The sequence below is a fragment of the Erigeron canadensis genome, chromosome 2 (genome assembly GCF_010389155.1).
Source record: "Erigeron canadensis isolate Cc75 chromosome 2, C_canadensis_v1, whole genome shotgun sequence".
Taxonomy (NCBI): domain Eukaryota; kingdom Viridiplantae; phylum Streptophyta; class Magnoliopsida; order Asterales; family Asteraceae; genus Erigeron; species Erigeron canadensis.
The window spans coordinates 19,658,788-19,680,458 of NC_057762.1; the positions used below are offsets into that span (position 1 = coordinate 19,658,788).

The window sequence follows — 21,671 nt, forward strand, 5'->3', positions numbered from 1 at the left end:
TAAGTTCGTAAGAACAAAGCCCAGCAAGCCGAGTTCGACCTGAAACATATATATACGAACGAATACCCTAAGATTATAGATCTTCGATATACAAGTACTCCAGACACCTAAGTTCGTTCTATAGCTTATAGAAACGAAGATAGCACAATACGGCTGATTATTTACTTGATAATTAGCGATATACCAGTTTACTAATCAAACTAGTTATCTCGTGAGGATTCCACACTCACGACATAATCATAGACGATCTCGAGAGCGATCTATAGCTATCGAGGGACTTACAGTTCAAATAAAGCTTTTAAACAAATATGCCCTCGTCATCCGAGCGTGTACAATTAAAATCATCGTCAAGGTCTACTAAAGTGGGGTCTAGTGTAGCATCAGTAGTAGCATCATATTCGAACATATCATCAGCTTCACCACAATCGCCATACTTGTACATCTTATGTGGTGTGAAGCCAACGACAGACAGATTCCTATCTTGTTGATCTTGAACATAAAAAACTTGTTTGGTTTGACTAGCTAATATGAAGGGATCAGACTGGTGACCAAGCCTATTAAAGTTAACAATGGTGAACCCAAAATCATCTTTTTTTACTCCACGACTATCAGCCCAATCACACATGAAGACAAGAACTGTAAATATGTGATAATCAAGATCCCATATCTTCTTTATATGACTGAAGTAATTAACAGTGCCATACACGGGATTGGAGTCTTTTGCACTAGCAATCTGCAAAGTATGAGCAACTATGGATATAAGTCCCAAACTATTACTAGATGGGTGCTGAAGACACTTCTATGTCAATAGTGAGTGAACTTTGCAACACAATCAATTAATCTGGATGTGACCAGTTTGGATTGATTGTGTACCAAGTTAACTGCAGATTAATATATTAAGGTGATAGAATGTGTAAGTAAATACAATGCAATAATATAAATGAGAAGTATATAAATCGGTGAGACAATATGTATTTTTCAAGTGTATTTTATTTATTATTTGTTTAAATAAAATACAAGGTTGTTGCAGAACCAAGATAATACAAGAATGTAAATATCCTAACAACCCATGAAATACAATTGATCTAAACTTGGAAATTCTCCTAAACAATCGAAACATTTAAAGTTGTGAAATGTTCCTTTTTGCGATTGAGAGAATATTGCACAAGTTCACCAATATTGCAGAATGTATGTGTTTGCAAAGTTGTGAAAATGCTTGTGCAAGGACCTCTATTTATAGTCGAATATTGAGCATTGGGATCTCAACTTTGACGTACAAATATGGTTGACAGCACACAAAAGTATTGTAAAATAATCCTTTGTGTGTGCCAAGTAAAGTAAGACAAAAGGTTACTTTATTCAACCACTCTACATCTTTGCACTTTTATCCCCAGACAAGATTATTGTCCGGTTAAAAGGATGTAGTGTAAAAGGTCCTCCTCGTGATCAGTGTAAAGCTTTATAAGAACATTTACACTGGAGGATTCTTCAGTTGATTGATCTGGTAGATTGTCAACTGGGCTTCGCTGCTATTGCCAATCTCTGTCTTCCATTTGTTGTCTTCGACTTCAACTGGAAGGTCTTCAGATTCTAGTCTTCAGATCTCAACTGGAGGAAGTCATCAGTTGCTAAAACTGTACAATGCAACTGGAGTTCTAATATTTCGGACAATTTTTCACGCTCTCCAGATGTCGCTGGAGAGCTCCAATTTATAGCTTAAACTGGACCTAACAAATTCCCCCTAATTTTCCTGAAATATTGCCAAGTATTTTCAAACTTGTTTCTATACAAGTTTAAGTTTGAAATACTTGAGTTTGATAAAACCTATTAAGTTTCCAAGACATTTTTATAGATCATCAAATGTCTTGGGTTGAATTTTAATTGTTTGTAAATCTTATCAGATATCTAACTTGTGAGTTACAATCTGGCAACTTGTATATACACAACTTTTACAAAGAAGTTACAAGAAAGTAAATAAAATTACAAGCAGATAGATAGAAGGAAAACTTAGACAGATGGCCCTTCGCCAGTTTTCCTTCTTTTGGCAACTGATGAAATTGGCTGTTTGTCCTCAAGATCAAGGCCTAATCTCTCTTCAATGTTTTCCTTGAACTTGATCAGATTTTGCAATACATATTCCCAGCCTTTTTCAACCTTGTTCTTCCTCTGTCTCCCTTCCAGCAATCCCAACAACTCTACATGCTTTGAATGACCATACTGATGGACATCAGGGTTCTCAGTTGTTCTCTTAGGTCCACCAAAGTATTGTACCTCAACAACAAAATGTTTGGCACCAGGCTTGATCGATACTTTAACATCAGTGATCTTACCTCTATTGTGCCTTCGACGATGTACATCAGATAAATATGTGTGAGCCTCTGATTCATTTGTCAGCTTAATCTTGCTCGTGCTCAATTTTTGAGTAGCAACTCGAATATCATCAGTTGTGGGTTCAGATGGTTCTACCCAAGTCCTCAGATTTGCATCTCTTGATAAAGCTTTCTGTTTTCTTCCTTTGGACTTGGGTGGAGTCAATACTTTGCTGACCACCTTCTTTACCTGTTCAATTTTTTGAGAATCCCTTCTGACCTTATATCTTTGGCCTTCTCCACCGATACATTCAAACACTTGGCATCAAGTCCAGCCTCATCATCTTGATAGTGTTTCTCCAGTTCAACTTCAAGCATTTCCTTCAGTGCATTGACAATCCTTGGATCTTCTTTGATTTTCTTGTATTCCACAAGTGTTAAGCCAAGGAGTTGAGCATCAGTTACATCAACAAGAGGGGTTGGAAGATTTTTCCTTCATTCGAATTGATTTGCCTTCATTTGTTTCTTCCTTTCCTTGACCAGATATCCCACTTTTGCTAATTTTTGACTTTCGCTTTCAGTAACTGGAGGCAATTGATCAACATTGCCAGTTTCCAACATGGGTGCATCGGTGGCAGGTTCCATAGAGTCATCAGTTGCAATGGCCTTTCCCTTATCCACATTCCCCCTCACCACATCATCAAATGATTCAATCACCTGCTCACCAGCCTCAGTACTGGTAGCAACAACCATCTCCTTCCCTGCACTTGAAGTTTCAACAAGAGTGCGAGGGGCACGAACAGACCTTTCCCCCTTGGCAGCATCTAGTCCTTGCCTAATAGCTTCAAAATCGGCATGACTGGAGAGCAAGCGATCTAGAGGCTGCCATGATTGCATTGTCTTGCACTCTTTGAAGACTCCACATATCATGCGAACTGTCCTTCACAGATGATTGATCTCTTGTGACCGAGTCATTACATTTCCACTTGTTTGTTCTTGACTCTTTAAAATTTGTGTAAGTATGGAGAGATCATCTGGAGAAAGCCCAGTTGCAGGGACTTCCTTAACAACTTCCTGCACAACCTCTTTACGTTTACCAACTTCAGTGGTCAGATTTGATATCGCTGTAGAGTGATCAGACACTTTGCTGGCCAGTGTATCAAGACTGCACCTCAACCGATCGATCTCAGATGTTATGGGAGTGAGATCAACCTGGGGCGTTGCAATCTTGGTGATCTCAAACATCACCTTTTCAATTAAACTTCTCTCACTGGCAGCCAAAGTTTCTTCAATCTTGAGACCCACCGAAGAGGCCAACTGATTGCCAAGCTCAGTCACATCTAGGCCAGGTTTGTTACATAATTCTTGCACCTGCCTTTCCAAGTTCTTAATATCAACCTCTGATGATTTGACAGTATTGTTCAACAGGTTGGTTATTGAAGATGTGACTCCAGATTGAGTTAGTGCGAATGCCTCCCTTAAAGATGTTGCCAGTTGGTTGGAGGATTCCACTAACTCATTGAGCTTGCCAAATACCAAGTCCTCATTAGCTGAGAACTTGTTTATCCCCAGGTCAACCATTTTGACATTCTGCATATGATCCTTTTGGTACCTGGAGAGGGACTTGGTGTTTTTGTCCAGTGTCTTTTGAATCTCCTCAACCCTCGTGAGAAGGTTCGAGAGATCGGCTTGGAAAGACACAAATTGGCTTTCCAGTGACTGAGGAGAAGGTGTCACTGGACCAGCCCGAAAAGCTACAGGTGCAACTGGACGAGGTATGACAATATTTGGTTCTCCAGTTGCAGTAGCATCAGTTGATAGAGGAGGAGGGGTTGTAGAAATGAAGGGAAGAGATTCAAATTGTTGTTCATGCTGAGAGTGCTCAGGTGTGAACGACGGCGACGGTGGTGTTAGGATGTGTCTATTTCTAGGCACACACATAGAAGAAAGTAGTTGGCGAGAGGCGAATACTGGAGGTATATCTGAGCTTTGTAAGTTTATTGGGGAAACTGAAACTTGGGGTTGACCAAGGAGAGAAGGGAGCTGATCAAGTACAGTTGCATCAGCCATCTCCTGGTCAGATTCAGTCTCAGATGAATCCGAAGACTCAAGCTGAAACTCACCCTCATTTATGCCAAGATCCATAAATGTTGGGGGTGGCTGAACAGGTTGTTCAGACTCCTGATGACCAGTTTGAGTATCCTCAATGGTTTCATCAGTTATAGGATCCATTGCCAAGGCATCTTCTCCCTGGAAAGAGGTAACTTGAGCCTCAACTACAACTGGTCTTTCCTCAGTTGCAGTATCACTGGCTACGGCTTTAGGGACCACAATCACAGGCTGTGACTGGTCAGATGTACCAAGTCCTGATCTGGATCTTCTTCTACTTTTGGTAGATCTCCTTGCTTTTGGAACCGCCTGGATACCTGAGGGGAGGTCTCCAGTTTCTGCCACAGTCACAGCACCTGCAGACGAACTAGTGGGTCCCTCATTATTTTAAGGCCCGCCCAGTTGTCTTTCTGACTCACCGGATGGTGGTGCATCAGTTCTAGAGAATGCAAGTAGCATTCTTGGGGAAATCTGGACTTCATCAGAAGTGGACACAAGATTATCCAGATTCGTTAATAATTCTGGCATAGAGTATAAGGATTGCGTGTTATTGTACTCTTCTCTTCCCAGAATATGGATGAAACAAAGGGATAGAAATCGAGAGAATGGGACACAAGGACCCCTGTTGCCTTTCAACTTAACACCAGGCTTCTAAACAAAATATTTGCAAAATCCACCCTCATTCCATTCCACAGGCAGTATGCCATCTCTGCCTGAAAGGAGTTTATCTGGTCCAGACCACCAGAACTCCCACCCAAACTTTCCACCAAGTGGACCATGAAGTACTTCCAGGATAGTGAAAGCCCTCTCATAGTGATAGATCCCTTGGTCTTCAATGCATCTCCCTCCAAAACTTCTTTATTCCCCATGTCAAGGAAGACCTGACGGAAATTGATATTGGAAGGAATCACCACTGGACTTTCATCTTGTCTCCAGTAACTAAGGTTAAGGGCCTCCCTCAATGTTCCAATGGTGATGGTACACAAGACTGACCCATCCTTTAAAGAGAAGGAGATGGATGAGCAGTCATCAGAAAGAGAAGTTGTGTACCAGAACTCGCACAAGTAGTCGTGAAACAGCTTGCTTGGGTTCGGAGAAAAGGCATCGCTGAGGGGAGAAATCCGAAGAAAGGATTGGATTTTCCCAATAAGAGAGTCAGCAGCCTGATGCCCTTGAAGAGAAGCCATTGGATTATTTGGATTTAATTTTATTAATTTAGAACTGATGGGAGCACCAATAGCACGAGAAACATTTTCTGATGGAGTATACTCAATAGTGAGTAGATTAACATCACGGGAACGAGATGAAGAAGATGATGATTTAGGAGCCATTTGTGATATTGGATTTAGGGTTTTGGATTTAAAGAAGAAAGAGAGAAAGGGATCTCGAATTGTGAATGATTGGAAGAGTAAATGAAAGAAATTTTGAGTGAAGTAAATGAGAAAGATATTAAGTGGGGGTATATATAGGTAATAAAATATTACCAAAATATATACGAAAAGATATTTTAATCCCCAAACTTAGGGATAGTTTGTAAAAATTGATTTTCAGTAATTTTGAGAATTCAAAAGCATTTAATGCCTCCCATCAAGCATTTAATGCTATGACGGCTGGTATTCCCACTCACCCACTAACTTCACCAATTTCCATAAAAAGTACAGTAACTTTCAGCAAAAAGTGTTGACACGTAAGACATGTCAGGTGACGTTTGTGAGTGCGAGATAAGCACTCGAGTAACATCACGTGTCACAAGTATCCACCAAGTAAAACATAACGTTATGAAATCTGGTTGATCACCAGTTTAAGACAAGACCAAACTAGCAAACTGGAGAGATTTTTCAGATGCCAGTTTCAACTGATGACTTTCAGTTGCATTTTTCAAGGAAAAATAAAACGAATTTTAATTTGAAAAATATTTTAAGTCTTTTCCCCCTAAAAATATGATCCATTTGATCAATGACTAGTCTTTGAGTACATCAAGGCGTTCAATCTCCAACCAATCAAGGATCACGTGGACCATTCTCAACTGGAGGGCCTCTCCAGTTTAATGAGGATTTAACATACCTAGTTCACTGATGAGATGTTTAAAAGTTTTCTCATCAAGAGGTTTTGTAAAGACATCAGCTAACTGTTTATCAGTGGGGATGAAATGTATTTCAATGTCTCCTTTCATAATATGATCACGAATGAAGTGATACCTGATGTCAATATGCTTTGTCTTTGAGTGCATCACTGGGTTGTGAGATATAGCAATGGCACTAGTATTGTCACAAAAAATTGGGGTTCTTGAGTATTTCATACCATAATGAAGCAACTGGTTTTTGATCCAGAGAATCTGGGCACAGCAATTGGCCGCAAAAATGTATTCTGCCTCAGCAGTAGACATTGAGACCGAAGTCTGCTTCTTACTGGTCCAACTTACCAGTTTTCCCCTCAGGAAATGACATCCACCAGTTGTGGATTTTCTATCAATCTTACAACCTGCATGATCTGAATCTGAGTAACCCATTAGATCTAACCCTGAGCCTTTGGGATACCAAAGACCAAGGCTAGGGCACCCTTTCAGGTACCTGAAAATGCGTTTAGCAGCATGCAAATATGATTCTTTTGGATTAGCCTGAAACCTGGCACATAGACATGTTGCAAACATAATATCTGGTCGACTGGCAGTTAAATACATCAGTGGATCAACCATTCCACGATATTCCTTTTGGTCCACTGGTTTGCCATTTGGGTCAGAGTTCAAATTTAATGGAGCTAAAATAGGTGTGGTTTTTGATGGGATAGAATCATATTTGTATTTTCTTAACAAATCTCTGACATATTCTTCTTGGTTAATAAAAATATCATCCATGGTTTGTTTGATTTGTAAACCTAAGAAAAATGTTAATTCACCCATTAAACTCATCTCATATTCTTGAGACATAATTTTCGAAAACCTTTTACACATTCCATCATCAGTTGACCCGAATATAATGTCATCAACATAAATTTGTACCCGTAAGATATTACCTTTTTCTTTCAAGATAAACAAGGTATTATCTATTGCACCTCTTTGAAAACCATTTTTGAGAAGTTGTTTAGTTAGAGTGTCATACCAAGCTCTTGGGGCTTGACGAAGACCATACAAGGCTTTGTTCAGTCTATATACCCAGTGAGGATGCTTTTCATACATGAAACCTAGAGTCTGCGTAACATACACTTCTTCTTCCAACTTGCCATTCAGAAACGCACTTTTGACATCCATCTGGAAGACCTTGATATGCAAATGAGCAGCATAAGCCAAGAAAATTCTGATGGCTTCAAGTCTTGCAACTGGAGCAAAAGTTTCATTGAAATCAACACCTTCTACTTGACAATAACCCTTGGCAACCAATCTTGCTTTGTTCCTTACAACGTTGCCATCTTCATCCATCTTGTTCTGGTAGACCCACCTCATTCCAATGGGTTCTTTCTTTAACCCTGGAGGACAAGGAACAAGTTCCCAAACATTGTTCCTTTCGAACTGGTTGAGTTCTTCTTGCATAGCTTCAACCCAGCTTGGATCTGCCAAAGCCTTGTCAATCTTCTTCGGTTCAATCAGTGATAAGAAGGTGACGTTCAAGCATTGATCACTTGTGGCTCTTCTAGTCTGAACCCCAGTATCTGGATTGCCAATAATCTGCTCGATGGGATGAGCAGCAGTCCATTTAGTGTATTGACTAGGTTGATAAACTACAACATCAGTGCAAGACACCTGACAATCTCCAACAGATGTAGCAACTGGAGGAGGATCAGTCCAAACTACTTCAACTTCATCGTCAGTGTCAACTGGAGAGTTAACACGATTATCTTCAAACAAAGGTATATCTTGAAGAACTGGAGAAGCTTGAACTGGTTCTGATGTTGTTGTGGCACGTACATCTGATCCAATTACCAGTTTTTAAGGTAGGTTAAAACTGATAGAGGGATAAAATGAGGTGTCACTGGAGCTCTTCTTTTCCTTAGCTGGTTCCAAGACTTGATGACTGGAAACATTTTCTGGTGCAGTAACTGATTGATGAACTTGATCAGATACACCAAAATCAACTGGGACAACTGAAGATAAATCAAGGGTTGGTCTTTTGTTGATTGCTTCATTTGATTCATCGAATGTGACATGAATTGTCTCATGTACCTTTTGGAGTCTATAATTATAAACTCTGTAGGCTTTTCTTATATCTTAATACCCCACAAAGACACCTTCGTCAGCTTTTGCATCAAACTTTCCCAACTGACTAGAATCGCTTAAGATATAAACTGGACAACCAAATACATGAAAGTATCCAATATTTGGTTTACGATTCCTGAGGACTTCATAGGCAGTCTTCCTGTGTCTCTTAACAGAAACTGACCGGTTTTGGGTGTGACAAGTAGTTGCCACAGCTTCAGCCCAAAAACAGGTGGGAAGACCAGATTCAGATAACATACTTCTGGCAGCTTCAATCAATGTGCGATTCTTTCTTTCAACCACACCATTTTGCTCTGGAGAACGAGCTGACGAGAAGTTTTGAGAAATGCCAGTGTCAGTGCAAAATGTCTCCAATTCTTTATTAATGAATTCTGTACCATTATCACTTCTCAACTGACACACTTTCTTGGTATACTTGAGTTCAATTCTTTTGATGAGAGAGATAATTTCACCAGGTGCATCACTCTTTGATCTGATAAATATCACCCAACAAAATCTAGTGTATTCATCGACCACAACTAAAGTGTATCTCTTGCCAACTTTAGTTTGAACATTCACTGGACCAAAGAGATCCATATGAAGCATGTGAAGAGGTTCAGTGATACTGAAATTCTGCCTGGTCTTGAAATTGGCTCTCTTCTTTTTGCCCATTCCACACCCTGGACATGGCTTCTCCTTTTTAAAGGAAAACAAAGGTATCCCATCCACCAGTTGCTTTCTTGACAACTTATTGATATTTTTCAAGTTAAGGTGGGATAACCGTTTATGCCACAGCCAGTTGGTGTCCTCATCAGCCTTGACATAGAAACAATGCTCTTTTGGAGCAGGCTCCATGTCCATGATGTACACATTCCCTTTTCTTGGTGCAATCATAACCACCTTCCAATCCTTGTTAAAAACAGTGCCTTGAGCAATATCGAACAGTACCCTATATCCATCATCACAAAGTTGACTGACACTTATCAGGTTATATTTCAAACCATTAACAAATGCAACTCTTGTGAACTGGATCTGCCCATTGTCAACAACACCATATCCTTCAGTTTTCCCACTTCCATCATTACCAAATGTCACTGCCGGTCCATCACAAACAGTAAACTCTTCCAGCAGGGGCTTACATCCGGTCATAGTCCGGCCAGTAGCGCTGTCCAGATACCAAATATTCTTCATTCGATCGCCCTGCACACCCAAGTAAATAATTAGTTATTTTTGTGAACCCATCTTTTCTTGATGGGTCCACTGGACTTCTTCTGAGAAGTCCCAGGAGTTTGACTAGGTGTAGAACTGGATGAAGAAACTGGAGGGTTCTCTCCAGCTTCAGGAGTAAAAACCATTAGTTTGAGTAGAACTTTATCCTCCTTTTTCTTTTCAGAATTTGCTCCTTTCTGAGCAGATTGTTTTGTCTTTTGTTTTTGAGGAGGGGTTTTGACATTTTGTTTTTCAACTGAAGAAGATGAAGCTCCTTCCAAATTTTTAATTCTGGCAGTACAACTTTGTACCTGCCTTGACAAATTTTGGAGTTGATTCTCCATTTTTAACAAAATGCTTTTCTCATCAGGCTGCTGGCCTATGGACTTGGGCTCAGCGGGGGTTTTAGTCTTTTGAGTTGTGGACTCATTGGACTTGTGAGGTAGAGGATTGTCACCAGATTCCTTTTTAACTGGAGCTTTAGCCTTCTTGGTTCCAGTTTTGACCTCTAACAGATTCTGGCATTTGGTGAATTGTGGGTAAAACAGCTGCCATCTGAAGATCACCAGATTTCCAGGCAGTTTTTTGAGCATCAATGGTTTTTGAAAAAGCGTCATAATTTTTACAAGATGCTTGTACCCAAGAATTGATAACCATGTGTTCCTTTTCAAGATCAAATTTTAGTTTTTGGTTATCTCTTTCCAATGCCTCATTTTTCAAATCTGACTCTTTAAGAGCCAACTGGACACTTTGCAAATCATTTATTTGACCTTTCATGTTGTTAGATTCAACCAAAACTGTTTCCAAGTATCTTTCACAGTCAGTTCTGATGGTATCAACAAATAACAAGTCATCATTCATTGATTCAGCAATATCCAGTTTTAGTTCTGAATCTAACTCGACATCATAATCCCTTACCTTCTTTAAAATGATGTCAACCCATCTTTCAGAAACAACATCATCTTTCACCACTGGTTGTTGATTTTCTAATGCCATGAAACAGACATCTCTAATCTCTTCCTCATCATCAGATGAGTCATCAGAGAGTTCCCATTTCCCTTCAGTTTGAGCCATCATGCACTTGTTATTTTCTTTCTTGTTTTCTTGTTCAAGAGACATGAGAGCAATCTGGGCCTTAAGTTTCTTGTATATGGCCTTATAATCATCAGTTTTAACAAAATTTGGGACAATAGGACTAGTTTGGTTGTTCATCTGACTAGATCTGCATTCCTTCATGAAATGACCTTTCTTACCACATTTGTAGCAGATAAGATTAGCCTTATCCAGAGAAATAGAACTGGAAGCATTATTGGACCCATTAAATCGATTAGATTTATGCTTAAACCTATTAAAGGTTTTAGCAATCATGGCTACCAGATCATCATCGTCAGTTTCCTCACAACCATTACTTAGATTTGTGGTTAGGCTAGAGTTCAGTAAGTTGTTTAACATTGCCTTCATAGAATGTAACTGGACATTCTCAGTAGACATTAAAGCAGCACAAGGTTGCCCAGTAAAGTTGGCAACCTTGGAACTCTGAGCATGGTTTAAAGCATCTTGCTCTGCCAATATTCTTGCAGCAACATTATCTTCAGTGAATCTGAAGGCTCCATAAAGGGAAGCAAGAGTATGGCTGTGCAAGGTCTTACCTTGTCTTAAGACAAGAACCATGTGTGCCCATTTGGATGGCAAAACATCACAGAATTTTTCAAGAAGAATATCCTTATCCTTCTCCACTCCCAAGCCTCTAAGTTGATTAATTAGGCCAGTAAATCTGGTATAAGTACCAGTTAAGCTTTCATTGGGAAGAGCAAAGAAGGATTCATACTTCTTGTTAAGAGCAACCTTTCTGGTGACAATGGTGTCATTTCCTCCTTCAAACTGGAGAACTAATTCATCCCACATAGATTTAGCACTAGGAAATAGCACAAGTGTTGGAATTAGTTCCTCAGGAACAGCAGCAAGGATCATGTTTTTTAGTCTGGTATCAAGATCAACCAGTCTTCGATCCTCATCTGACCAATGTTCCTCAGATTTTTCCCTGGTGCCTCTTCTCCCAGTAGGGTCGAGAAGAGGGCTAACACCACTACACATGGGTATATATGGTCCATCCTTAAGGATTTTTAACATATACCTCTCTATCCCACCAAAATGCAAGAGCATTCTAGCCTTCCATGTACCAAATGTCTCACCATTCCCATCGAATTTGGGAACAGGAGTGTTGGAGTAATGTACATGAACATGGTTAGCTCCAGGAGTAGGAGGAGGAGGAGGGGGGTTAGTATTTAAAGGAGTTGTAACATTAGGATTAGATTCATTTGGACCAGAACCATTCTCACCTTCAGTAGACATCGAAGCAGACCTAGGTTATAGAATTGAAACAATTCAACCTGCCTGCTCTGATACCACTTATAAGTCCCAAACTATTACTAGATGGGTGCTGAAGACACCTCTATGTCAATGGTGAGTGAACTTTGCAACACAGTCAATTAATCTGGATGTGACCAGTTTGGATTGATTGTGTACCAGGTTAACTGGAGATTAATATATTAAGGTGACAGAATGTGTAAGTAAATACAATGCAATAATATAAATGACAAGTATATAAATCGGTGAGACAATATGTATTTTTCAAGTGTATTTTATTTATTAATTTTTTAAATAAAATACAACGTTGTTGCGGAACCAAGATAATACAAGAATGTAAATATCCTAACAACCCATGAAATACAATTGATCTAAACTTGGAAATTCTCCTAAACAATCGAAACACTTAAAGTTGTGAAATGTTCCTTTTTGCGATTGAGAGAATATTGCACAAGTTCACCAATATTGCAGAATGTATGTGTTTGCAAAGCTGTGAAAATGCTTGTGCAAGGACCTCTATTTATAGTCGAAGATTGAGCATTGGGATCTCAACTTCGACGTACAAATATGGTTGACAGCACACAAAAGTATTGTAAAATAATCCTTTGTGTGTGCCAAGTAAAGTAAGACAAAAGGTTACTTTATTCAACCACTCTACATCTTTGCACTTTTATCCCCAGACAAGATTATTGTCTGGTTAAAAGGATGTAGTGTAAAAGGTCCTCCTCGTGATCAGTGTAAAGCTTTGTAAGAACATTTACACTGGAGGATTCTTCAGTTGATTGATCTGGTAGATTGTCAACTGGGCTTCGCTGCTATTGCCAATCTCTGTCTTTCATTTGTTGTCTTCGACTTCAACTGGAAGGTCTTCAGATTCTAGTCTTCAGATCTCAACTGGAGGAAGTCATCAGTTGCTAAACCTGTACAATGCAACTGGAGTTCTAATATTTCGGACAATTCTTCACGCTCTCCAGATGTCGCTGGAAAGCTCCAGTTTATAGCTTAAACTGGACCTAACAATGGATACTCCACTACATTGAGTGACTTTTGACTCATCTCGAGATGTTGTATGGAACTGATACTCATTAATGGAAAAACCACTGTATTTATTAACAGCAAAATCAGGCCCTCTAGCCAACCAACGAACAGTATCACAAATAATTTCTCCGTTAGCCGAACGATTTTCAACCTCTTTCTTAAACCATCCAATAAATGTCCGACTATGTTAGCCCTCTAACCATGTACTATTTCCACGGGGGTTAAGATCCTTCAATTCCAACATATGCTGCCTGAATTATAATATAAGTTAGAAGAGGATTAATGAATTACCTATAGATCATAAATAATATGAACTTTTATGTAATTCTTACTCTATAGAAGAGGATTAATGAATTACCTATATGGTGTAACAGCTGCAATATTTCGTAATACATAAAGATGAGCTTTATCAAGTAAGTTAGCATCCACAACACCGATGGTAGCCTGTGATAAAGGCTTTCCGGTGCGAATTCTTTCATCAGCACGTTCATGAGGATTGCCAATAGATTTAAGGTTCTCGAAGTAGTCTGAGCAGAATTCTAAGGCTTCCTCTGCCACATAACATTCAGCAATGCAACCCTCGGGTCCATGATGATTTCGTACATACCCCTTGAGTGTCTTCATGTATCTCTCAAATGGATACATCCACCTAAAATGAACAGGGCCACATAACCTCACCTCTCTGACTAAGTGCACCATTAAGTGAATCATGATATCGAAAAATGAAGGAGGAAAATACTTCTCTAGCAAACACAAAGTTAATACAATGTCATTTTGCAACTTGCTTAGCTTACTGACATCAACAACTTTAGCACACAACTCGTTGAAAAAGTGACACAAACTTATGATTGTCTTTCTCACCTTCACGTTTAACACCCCCTTGATTGCAAAAGGAAGACGTTGTTGCATCAGCACGTGACAATCATTAGACTTCAAACCATTCATCTTTGAAACATCACCAGATACAAGATTCTTGAAATTAGAGCAATAACCATCCGGAACTTTTATGGTAGACAGAGTATCATAAAATAGACGTTTCTCTGAGCTATTTAACGTGTATATGGCAGGTGGAAGATAAACTCTGTTCCCTTTCTGTTGAGTTTGTAATTCAGGCTTAATGCCAACTCTTTAAGATCTTGTCGTGCTTTTAACCCATCCTTCGTCTTGTGCTGCAAATTCAATAATGTTCCATAGACACTCTCACACACATTTTTTTCTATGTGCATAATGTCTAACTAATGACGGACAAACAACTTCTTCCAATAGATTTTCTTCTTTGGTGATTTCTTCTTTGACGTTTTCTTCTTTGATGTTTCCTTCTTTGACTTTTTCTTCTGCCCCCATGTATTCTCAAACCCCTCCAGATAGTCGTAACTTTTGTCACCTGATAATGGTTTTTTAGCAACACTGCTCTCTTGTTCATTGTTGAAATCTTTTTTCCTTTTACGAAGAGGATGCTCAAGCGGGAGGTGTATTCTATGCCCACGGAAGCACACTTTTTTGGACATTGGCAGCCATTGTGAACATGTATTCTCTGAACATATTGGACAAGCGTTGTAACCTTTGGTAACACACCCTGATAAGTTACCATATGCAGGAAAGTCATTTATAGTCCAGAGTAATACTGCCTTTAGATTGAAGTATTCTTTCTTATAAGAATCAAATGTCTTAACGCCAGTTTCCCACAAGAGTTTTAGATCTGCTATCAATGGTACCAAGTAGACATCAATATTGTTACCAGGTTGTTTCGGCCCTGATATCAATAGAGTCAACATCATGAACTTTCTTGACATACATAAATAAGGTGGTACGTTATATGTTATTAGGATAACCGGCCAACAACTATATTTTGAACTTAATGACTTATGAGGATTGATACCATCGGCAGACAAGGCTAACCTGAGATTCCGATCTTCTTTTCCAAATTCTTTCCAGTTGTTGTCAACAAGCTTCCAAGAGGGGGAATCACGAGGATGAGCTAGCTTACCATCATTAACCTGACCTTGTGCATCCCAAATTAAGTCTTCTGCCACTTTGGGTGACGAAAACATTCTTCTAAATCTAGGGACAGGCGGAAAATACCACATAACTTTTCTCGACACATCTTTGGTATTCTTTTTCCAACGAGATGTGCCACAAGTTGGACAAGTAGATTTGTCCTTATGTTCATTCCAAAATAGAACACAGTCATTTTCACATGCATGAATTTTCTCATAATCTAGAGTAATTCCTTTTAGCAACTTCTTGGCCTCATATATCGAGATAGGAATCGTATTGTTTAAAGGCAAAACATCTTTTAGAACACCCAACAAAGCTTCAAAACTAGTATCTGACCAGCCAAATTGACCCTTCAAATTTTGGAATTTTAATAAACCATTAAGAGCATTATACTTTGACCCTACGTATAATGGCTTATCACATTCTTCAAGACGTGATTTCAATGAATCAGGATCATTCTCTTCATACGTGAAGGCATCATGTACCATATCCTTTGTATAATCAAACTCAGGAAGCCTAGATTCATTAGGGTAAGTAGAGAATGATTTAATATTAGAAAAAATTTCTCCATGGAAAGACCAAATCTTATAATTCTCATCGAAACCATGGGCAAACAGATGATAACGCACCATATCAATCGAGGGGTGAATCAAATTGATACAATTCACACAAGGACATGGAATAACTTCTAAAATTTTATCATTACTTTGCGCAAACTCTAAAAAGGCTTTCACGCCTTTGTCATATGCCGTTGATAATCTATCAGATGAAATCCATGATTTATCCATGACCTTTGCATTAAAAAAAGAAACTGAAATGCAAAAATTTCAACCTTTTTGCATTCAATAGATAATAAGAGAATGAACATATAGATATATAGACACAGATGTTGGAATTTCGGATGCCCAAGACACATATTAAATTGACGTGGCTAGTATGTGATGATCCAAGTCAGGTCATACCCAAAAACAAGTTAGACAAACACTTATGATATGTATTTATATGATATGATCTTTAAATAAATATCAATACTTGAAGCATTTAGAAAATGGATTTCTAAATAAATGCACTTGAGAAATATGAGTAAATTATATGGATAATTTATTTTGAGAAATATGTGAATGTGTTATTTGGCAAAATAAACACTTATGTGTGTTATGTATAATACATAATATGTTACATAAGGTATATAACATGTTATAATACATTTATATATTGTATAAAAGGAAAATGCAAGTGGATTTTGAGTTGGTGAGACCCATGTGGTCTCACCTTGAGGCCGGCCACCCCCACCCAAAATGCACATGCATTTGCTTGTTTTATATAACCCACTAGCTACATTGGAAACACACACTTAATACATGCACTTGCTATAGTGTTCTCTCAACTCTCAAGTGCAAAAACTCTCTCTTTTTCTCTCTTGATTTTCGGCACAAACAAGGCAAAAGGAGAAGGGTTTTTCAAGTCTAAATCCTAGCATATTTGGGTGTTTGTTGGAGACTTGGGGTATGCAAGGTCGAGGTACTTCTATCTTGAAGACTTGGCCTTTTTAAGAACATCATCTTCTTCATATCAACCTTCTCATAAGCTTGGAAGAAGGTAGTCTTCTAAACACCCTATGGTTGTTATTTTGATTGTATGACATTCATATACACGGATCCTTATTGTTTGGGGTTTTCTTTTATAAGTTAAAATTTGGTTTTAACTATATATAACATAATGAAAGGTTCATTTTTCTGCTGCGTTTTTCATGTTATAAGGATAATATGACTTTGATAAAAACCCAAAAGACCCAACAATGGCATCTAGAGCCGGTTATATGGATGTATGCATCAAAAGTTGATTTTTGTTTGTGTATTATAGTGTCACAACTTAGCCAAAAGACCTTGTGATTGTTTGTGATGTGTGGATGTGTTTGTATTTTATTTAATTATTCAATGGTTGTAATAGTTAAATAGGATTTTCTTCATTCATTTGGTTATGTAATTTTATTTATTTCATTTGGAATGTAATAAGTAGACTAGTTGCATTTTTTTCTTGTAAATGTAATCTCCAAGAAGGCTTTAAAGAGTTTAGGGGCTGTTTTGGAGGCCAAAAGGAAGAGTGAAGAAAGACATTCAAATCACATCACAAAAGATTACTTGAAGCATTTGGATGCAAGATCAAGTGGGAGTTCATTGACACAAATTTTGTGTCACTTTGTCCCTTAGGTTGAGACCTTTTGACACACTTGTTTCGGCTAACAAGTGTGGTCAAATTAGTTGGCTAATGTTGTGCACTTATTATTATGTTTGTCATGTTTGTGTGGTTGTTTGATAATATTGTCATGTGGATGTTCAAAACTACAAACTAAATGACATACATAAAAGTTTAAAAATTGGTTTTAAAATTGACATTAACTTGGTAAAATAAAATGAGTTTTATTAAAAGTTAATGGCTACAATTATAAAAATGGATTTTATAAAAGAACTTTGAAATATGGATTTCAAAATTTTCATCATGATACAAAGTTTTAACTAGAATATAAAAAAACTCAAACGACCCTTTTAAAAACAAGTTAAAACGCCATCTTTTATACAACACTTAATTATTTGGGAACTCTTTGTAGGATAAAGGTCACCTAACTACCTTGAGGGAACTTATAAGTTAAGGTAAATTCATTATACTTGTGGGATAAAGGTCACCTAACCATTTGTATAGATAAATTTACATGTGTGTATAAGTAAGACAACTTGACTTGGAAGCCATGTGATTAGGGTCACCGAAGCATGGTAACCAAAGGCGTTGATGGGATTAAACATGCCGACTTAACATAAGATGTTAAAACCGATCCCATACCACTAGAAATTGTAAAATGTTACAATTGTCAAACGTTGACTACCTTGTTAATTTAAATAATGGGATAAAGGTCACCTAACCATCATTTAAATGTAACATTGGATTCTAGATTTTAATTATTAATTGTCCATGAGACATAAAAGGGTATTAACAATTAAAATTTATATTTGATATCGAAAATACTAATAAAGACTTTGTTAATCTTGTAGATGGCCGCTAACAATCCAATCAACCCCAACCCAAACGTCCATAATTTTTCACTAAGATCCATCCTTGAAAAAGAGCGTCTTAACCAAAACAACTTTGTGGATTGGTTTCGTAACTTGAGAATTGTTCTCAAGCATGAAAAGAAATCCTATATACTAGACGATCCTATTCCCGATGAGCCCGAAGAAACAAATGTTGATGCCTACAATGATTGGGTTAAATATGTCGATGACTCCGTGCAAGTTAGTTGCATAATGTTGGCGAGTATGACTCCCGAACTCCAAAAGGAGTTCGAGCACCATGGGGCATACGACATGATTACCCAACTCTAGGAAATGTTCCAACAAAAGGCAAGGGTTGAACGCTTTGAAACGGTTCGAGCGCTTCATGCATGTCATATGGATGATTCTCAACCCGTCTCAACTTATGTTCTTAAAATGAAAAGCTACATTGATCGCCTCGAAAGGCTAAATTGTCCCGTTTCAACCGAGTTGGCTACGGATTTGATCCTCAACTCCTTATCTAAGAGATTTGAGACCTTCGTGTTAAATTATAACATGAACGGATGGGACAAAACCGTTTCCGAGCTCCATGGGATGCTCAAAACGGCCGAGGCTAGCATGGGAGGAAAGGTTCAACCCGTTCACATGATCAATGAAGGCGGAAAGAAAAGGGCCAACCCTGGACCAAAGGCAAATGTTGCTAAAGGAAAGGGAAACAACAAAAGGAACAACAGAGGAACAGGAAAGGCAAAAATGGATACTCCAAAAACGAAGAAGCAAAAGGTTGTTGTCAATGACCCATGCTTTGAGTGTGGGGAGGTAGGACATTGGAAGCGTAATTGTCCAACCTATCTCAAAGAGTTGAAAGCTAAGAGGGATGCAGGGCAAACCTCAGGTACAATATTTATGATATATATTGAGCTTAATACTGTTTTTTCTTACATATGGGTATTGGATACCAGATGTGGAACTCATATTTGTAATATGTTACAGGGGTTCATAAGAAAAAGGAACATCAAGAAGGGGGACATTAGTCTCTTTATGGGCAATGGTGCGAAAGTACAAGTTGAAGCCCAAGGAGACTATCTTTTGAAACTTCCAAATGGTTTGGAAATTGTATTGAACAATGTTTTGTATGCACCCAGTTTGACTAGGAGCATTATTTCAGTTTCCCGATTAAGACATGTTGGATATGATTTTAAATTTGTTAACAATGATATCCATATTTCTATGAATGATGTATTTTATTTTAAAGCCATGCCTATAAATGGTATTTATGAATTGGTTCATGAAAACACAACATATGATAACTCAATGTACCAAGCTACCACCAAGAAACTTAAATTAGATTTAAGTGAAACCTATATTTGGCATTGTCGTCTTGGCTATATAAATAAGAATCGCATACTAACACTTCAAAAGAATGGTCTTTTGAAAACAAAATCAAATGATTCATTTGATGTATGTGAATCTTGTTTACAAGGCAAGATGACTAAGGCTCCTTTCAATGGCACTAATGAAAGGGCAAAAAATTTATTAGGTATCATACATTCGGATGTATGTGGTCCTTTTAAGCCAATGACAAGGAATGGTGAAAGATACTTCATCACATTCACCGATGACTATAGTCGTTACAGTTATGTGTACTTATTAAAACACAAGAGTGAAGCTTTTGAAATGTTCAAAATTTTCAAGAATGAAGTAGAAAACCAACTCAGCAAGACAATAAAAATTCTTCGTTCTGATAGAGGAGGTGAATACCTAAGTGATGCTTTTCAAGATCATCTCAGAAGTTGTGGGATCATCTCACAGCTAACTCCACTTGGAACACCACAACATAATGGTGTGTCTGAAAGGAGGAATCGAACCCTATTAGATATGGTTCGTTCTATGATGAGCAAAAGCTCACTACCTCTGTCATTTTGGGGTTATGCCATAATCTCTGCTGCCCGAATTTTAAATATGGCTCCAACCAAGAAAGTTGAGAGAACACCTTTTGAAATATGGCATGGAAGAGTTCCATCTTTGTCATATTTAAAAGTATGGGGTTGTGAGGCTTATGTAAGACATGATACCTCAAGCAAATTAGAACCCTGATCCACTAAATGTATCTTTGTAGGATATCCTAAAGATGATTTGGGATATTATTTCTACGATCCTAATGAGCAAAATCTATTTGTTGCTCGAAAGGCTGAGTTCTTGGAGACTAAATTCCTTATGGAAGGAACTAGTTCTAGAACAGTGGAACTTGAAGAAGATCAAGAACCACTGACAGATACACACTTGGGTGAAACTAGCTTTCAACAAAAGTATGTTGAAGATGATCAAGGAGTTGATCAAGACACACAAAACGTTCGCAGATCTGGTAGAGCTTCTTATCCACCTGAAAGATATGGATTTCTTATGGATGAATGCTATATGATGGTTTCTGATGAACCTACCACCTACCATGATGCAATGTCCAAATCGGATTCGGACAAATGGTTAGAAGTCATGAACGCTGAGATGCAATCCATGTATGATAACCAAGTTTGGGAATTGGTTAATGAACCACCAAATTCCAAAGTAGTTGGAAGTAAATGGGTGTTCAAATTGAAACACGATATGCATGGAAACTTGCTTACTTATAAAGCTAGACTTGTAGCAAAAGGTTTCACTCAAACTCGAGGGGTCGACTATGATGAAACTTTTTCGCCCGTGGCAATGCTAAAGTCTATTAGGATATTATTTGCCATAGCCGCTCATTATGACTATGAGATATGGCAAATGGATTTTAAAACCGTGTTTCTAAATGGATATCTTGAGGAAGATGTCTATATGGATCAGCCTGAAGGTTTTGTCGATCCTAAACATCCTAATAAAGTATGCAAATTAAAGAAATCAATCTATGGATTGAAACAAGCATCAAGAAGCTGGAATCGTCGTTTTGATGAAGAAGTCAAGAAATTTGGCTTCATCAAAAACGCTGATGAAGCTTGTGTGTATAAGAAGGCTAGTGGGAGCATCATTACTTTTCTAGTATTATATGTCGATGACATTCTTCTATTTCGAAATGATATTCCAACCTTGGAAGGTGTCAAGGCCTGGCTTGGAAGTTCCTTTTCCATTAAGGATCTTGGTGAAGCCGCCTATATTTTGGGGATAAGGATCTATAGGGATAGATCAAGGCACTTAATAGGTTTGAATCAAAGTGCATACATAGATAAAATCTTGAAAAGGTTCAAGATGGAAAACTCTAAGAAAGGCTTAGTACCTATTCAAAGAGGAACTATATTGAGCACTTCTCAATCCCCTAGCTCAAAAGTTGAGCAAGAGAAAATGAGTGGAATCCCATATGCATCTGCTATAGGATCCATCATGTATGCTATGATATGCACGAGACCGGACGTGTCATGCGCTTTGAGC

At 38.2% G+C, this 21,671-nt stretch overlaps 1 protein-coding gene across 1 annotated transcript; it reads right to left on the reverse strand.

The window, feature by feature from the left end:
* Window positions 1-298: 298 nt before the first annotated feature.
* LOC122587826 lies at window positions 299-16,007 on the reverse strand. The gene is made up of 5 exons (XM_043759991.1): window positions 14,469-16,007; window positions 13,580-14,313; window positions 13,422-13,472; window positions 13,211-13,283; window positions 299-733 (listed from the first exon to the last, which is right to left on the reverse strand). The coding sequence occupies exons 1-5, from the start codon at window positions 16,005-16,007 to the stop codon at window positions 299-301; spliced, it is 2,832 nt and encodes a 943-aa protein (XP_043615926.1).
* Between the last annotated feature and the right edge of the window lie 5,664 nt (window positions 16,008-21,671).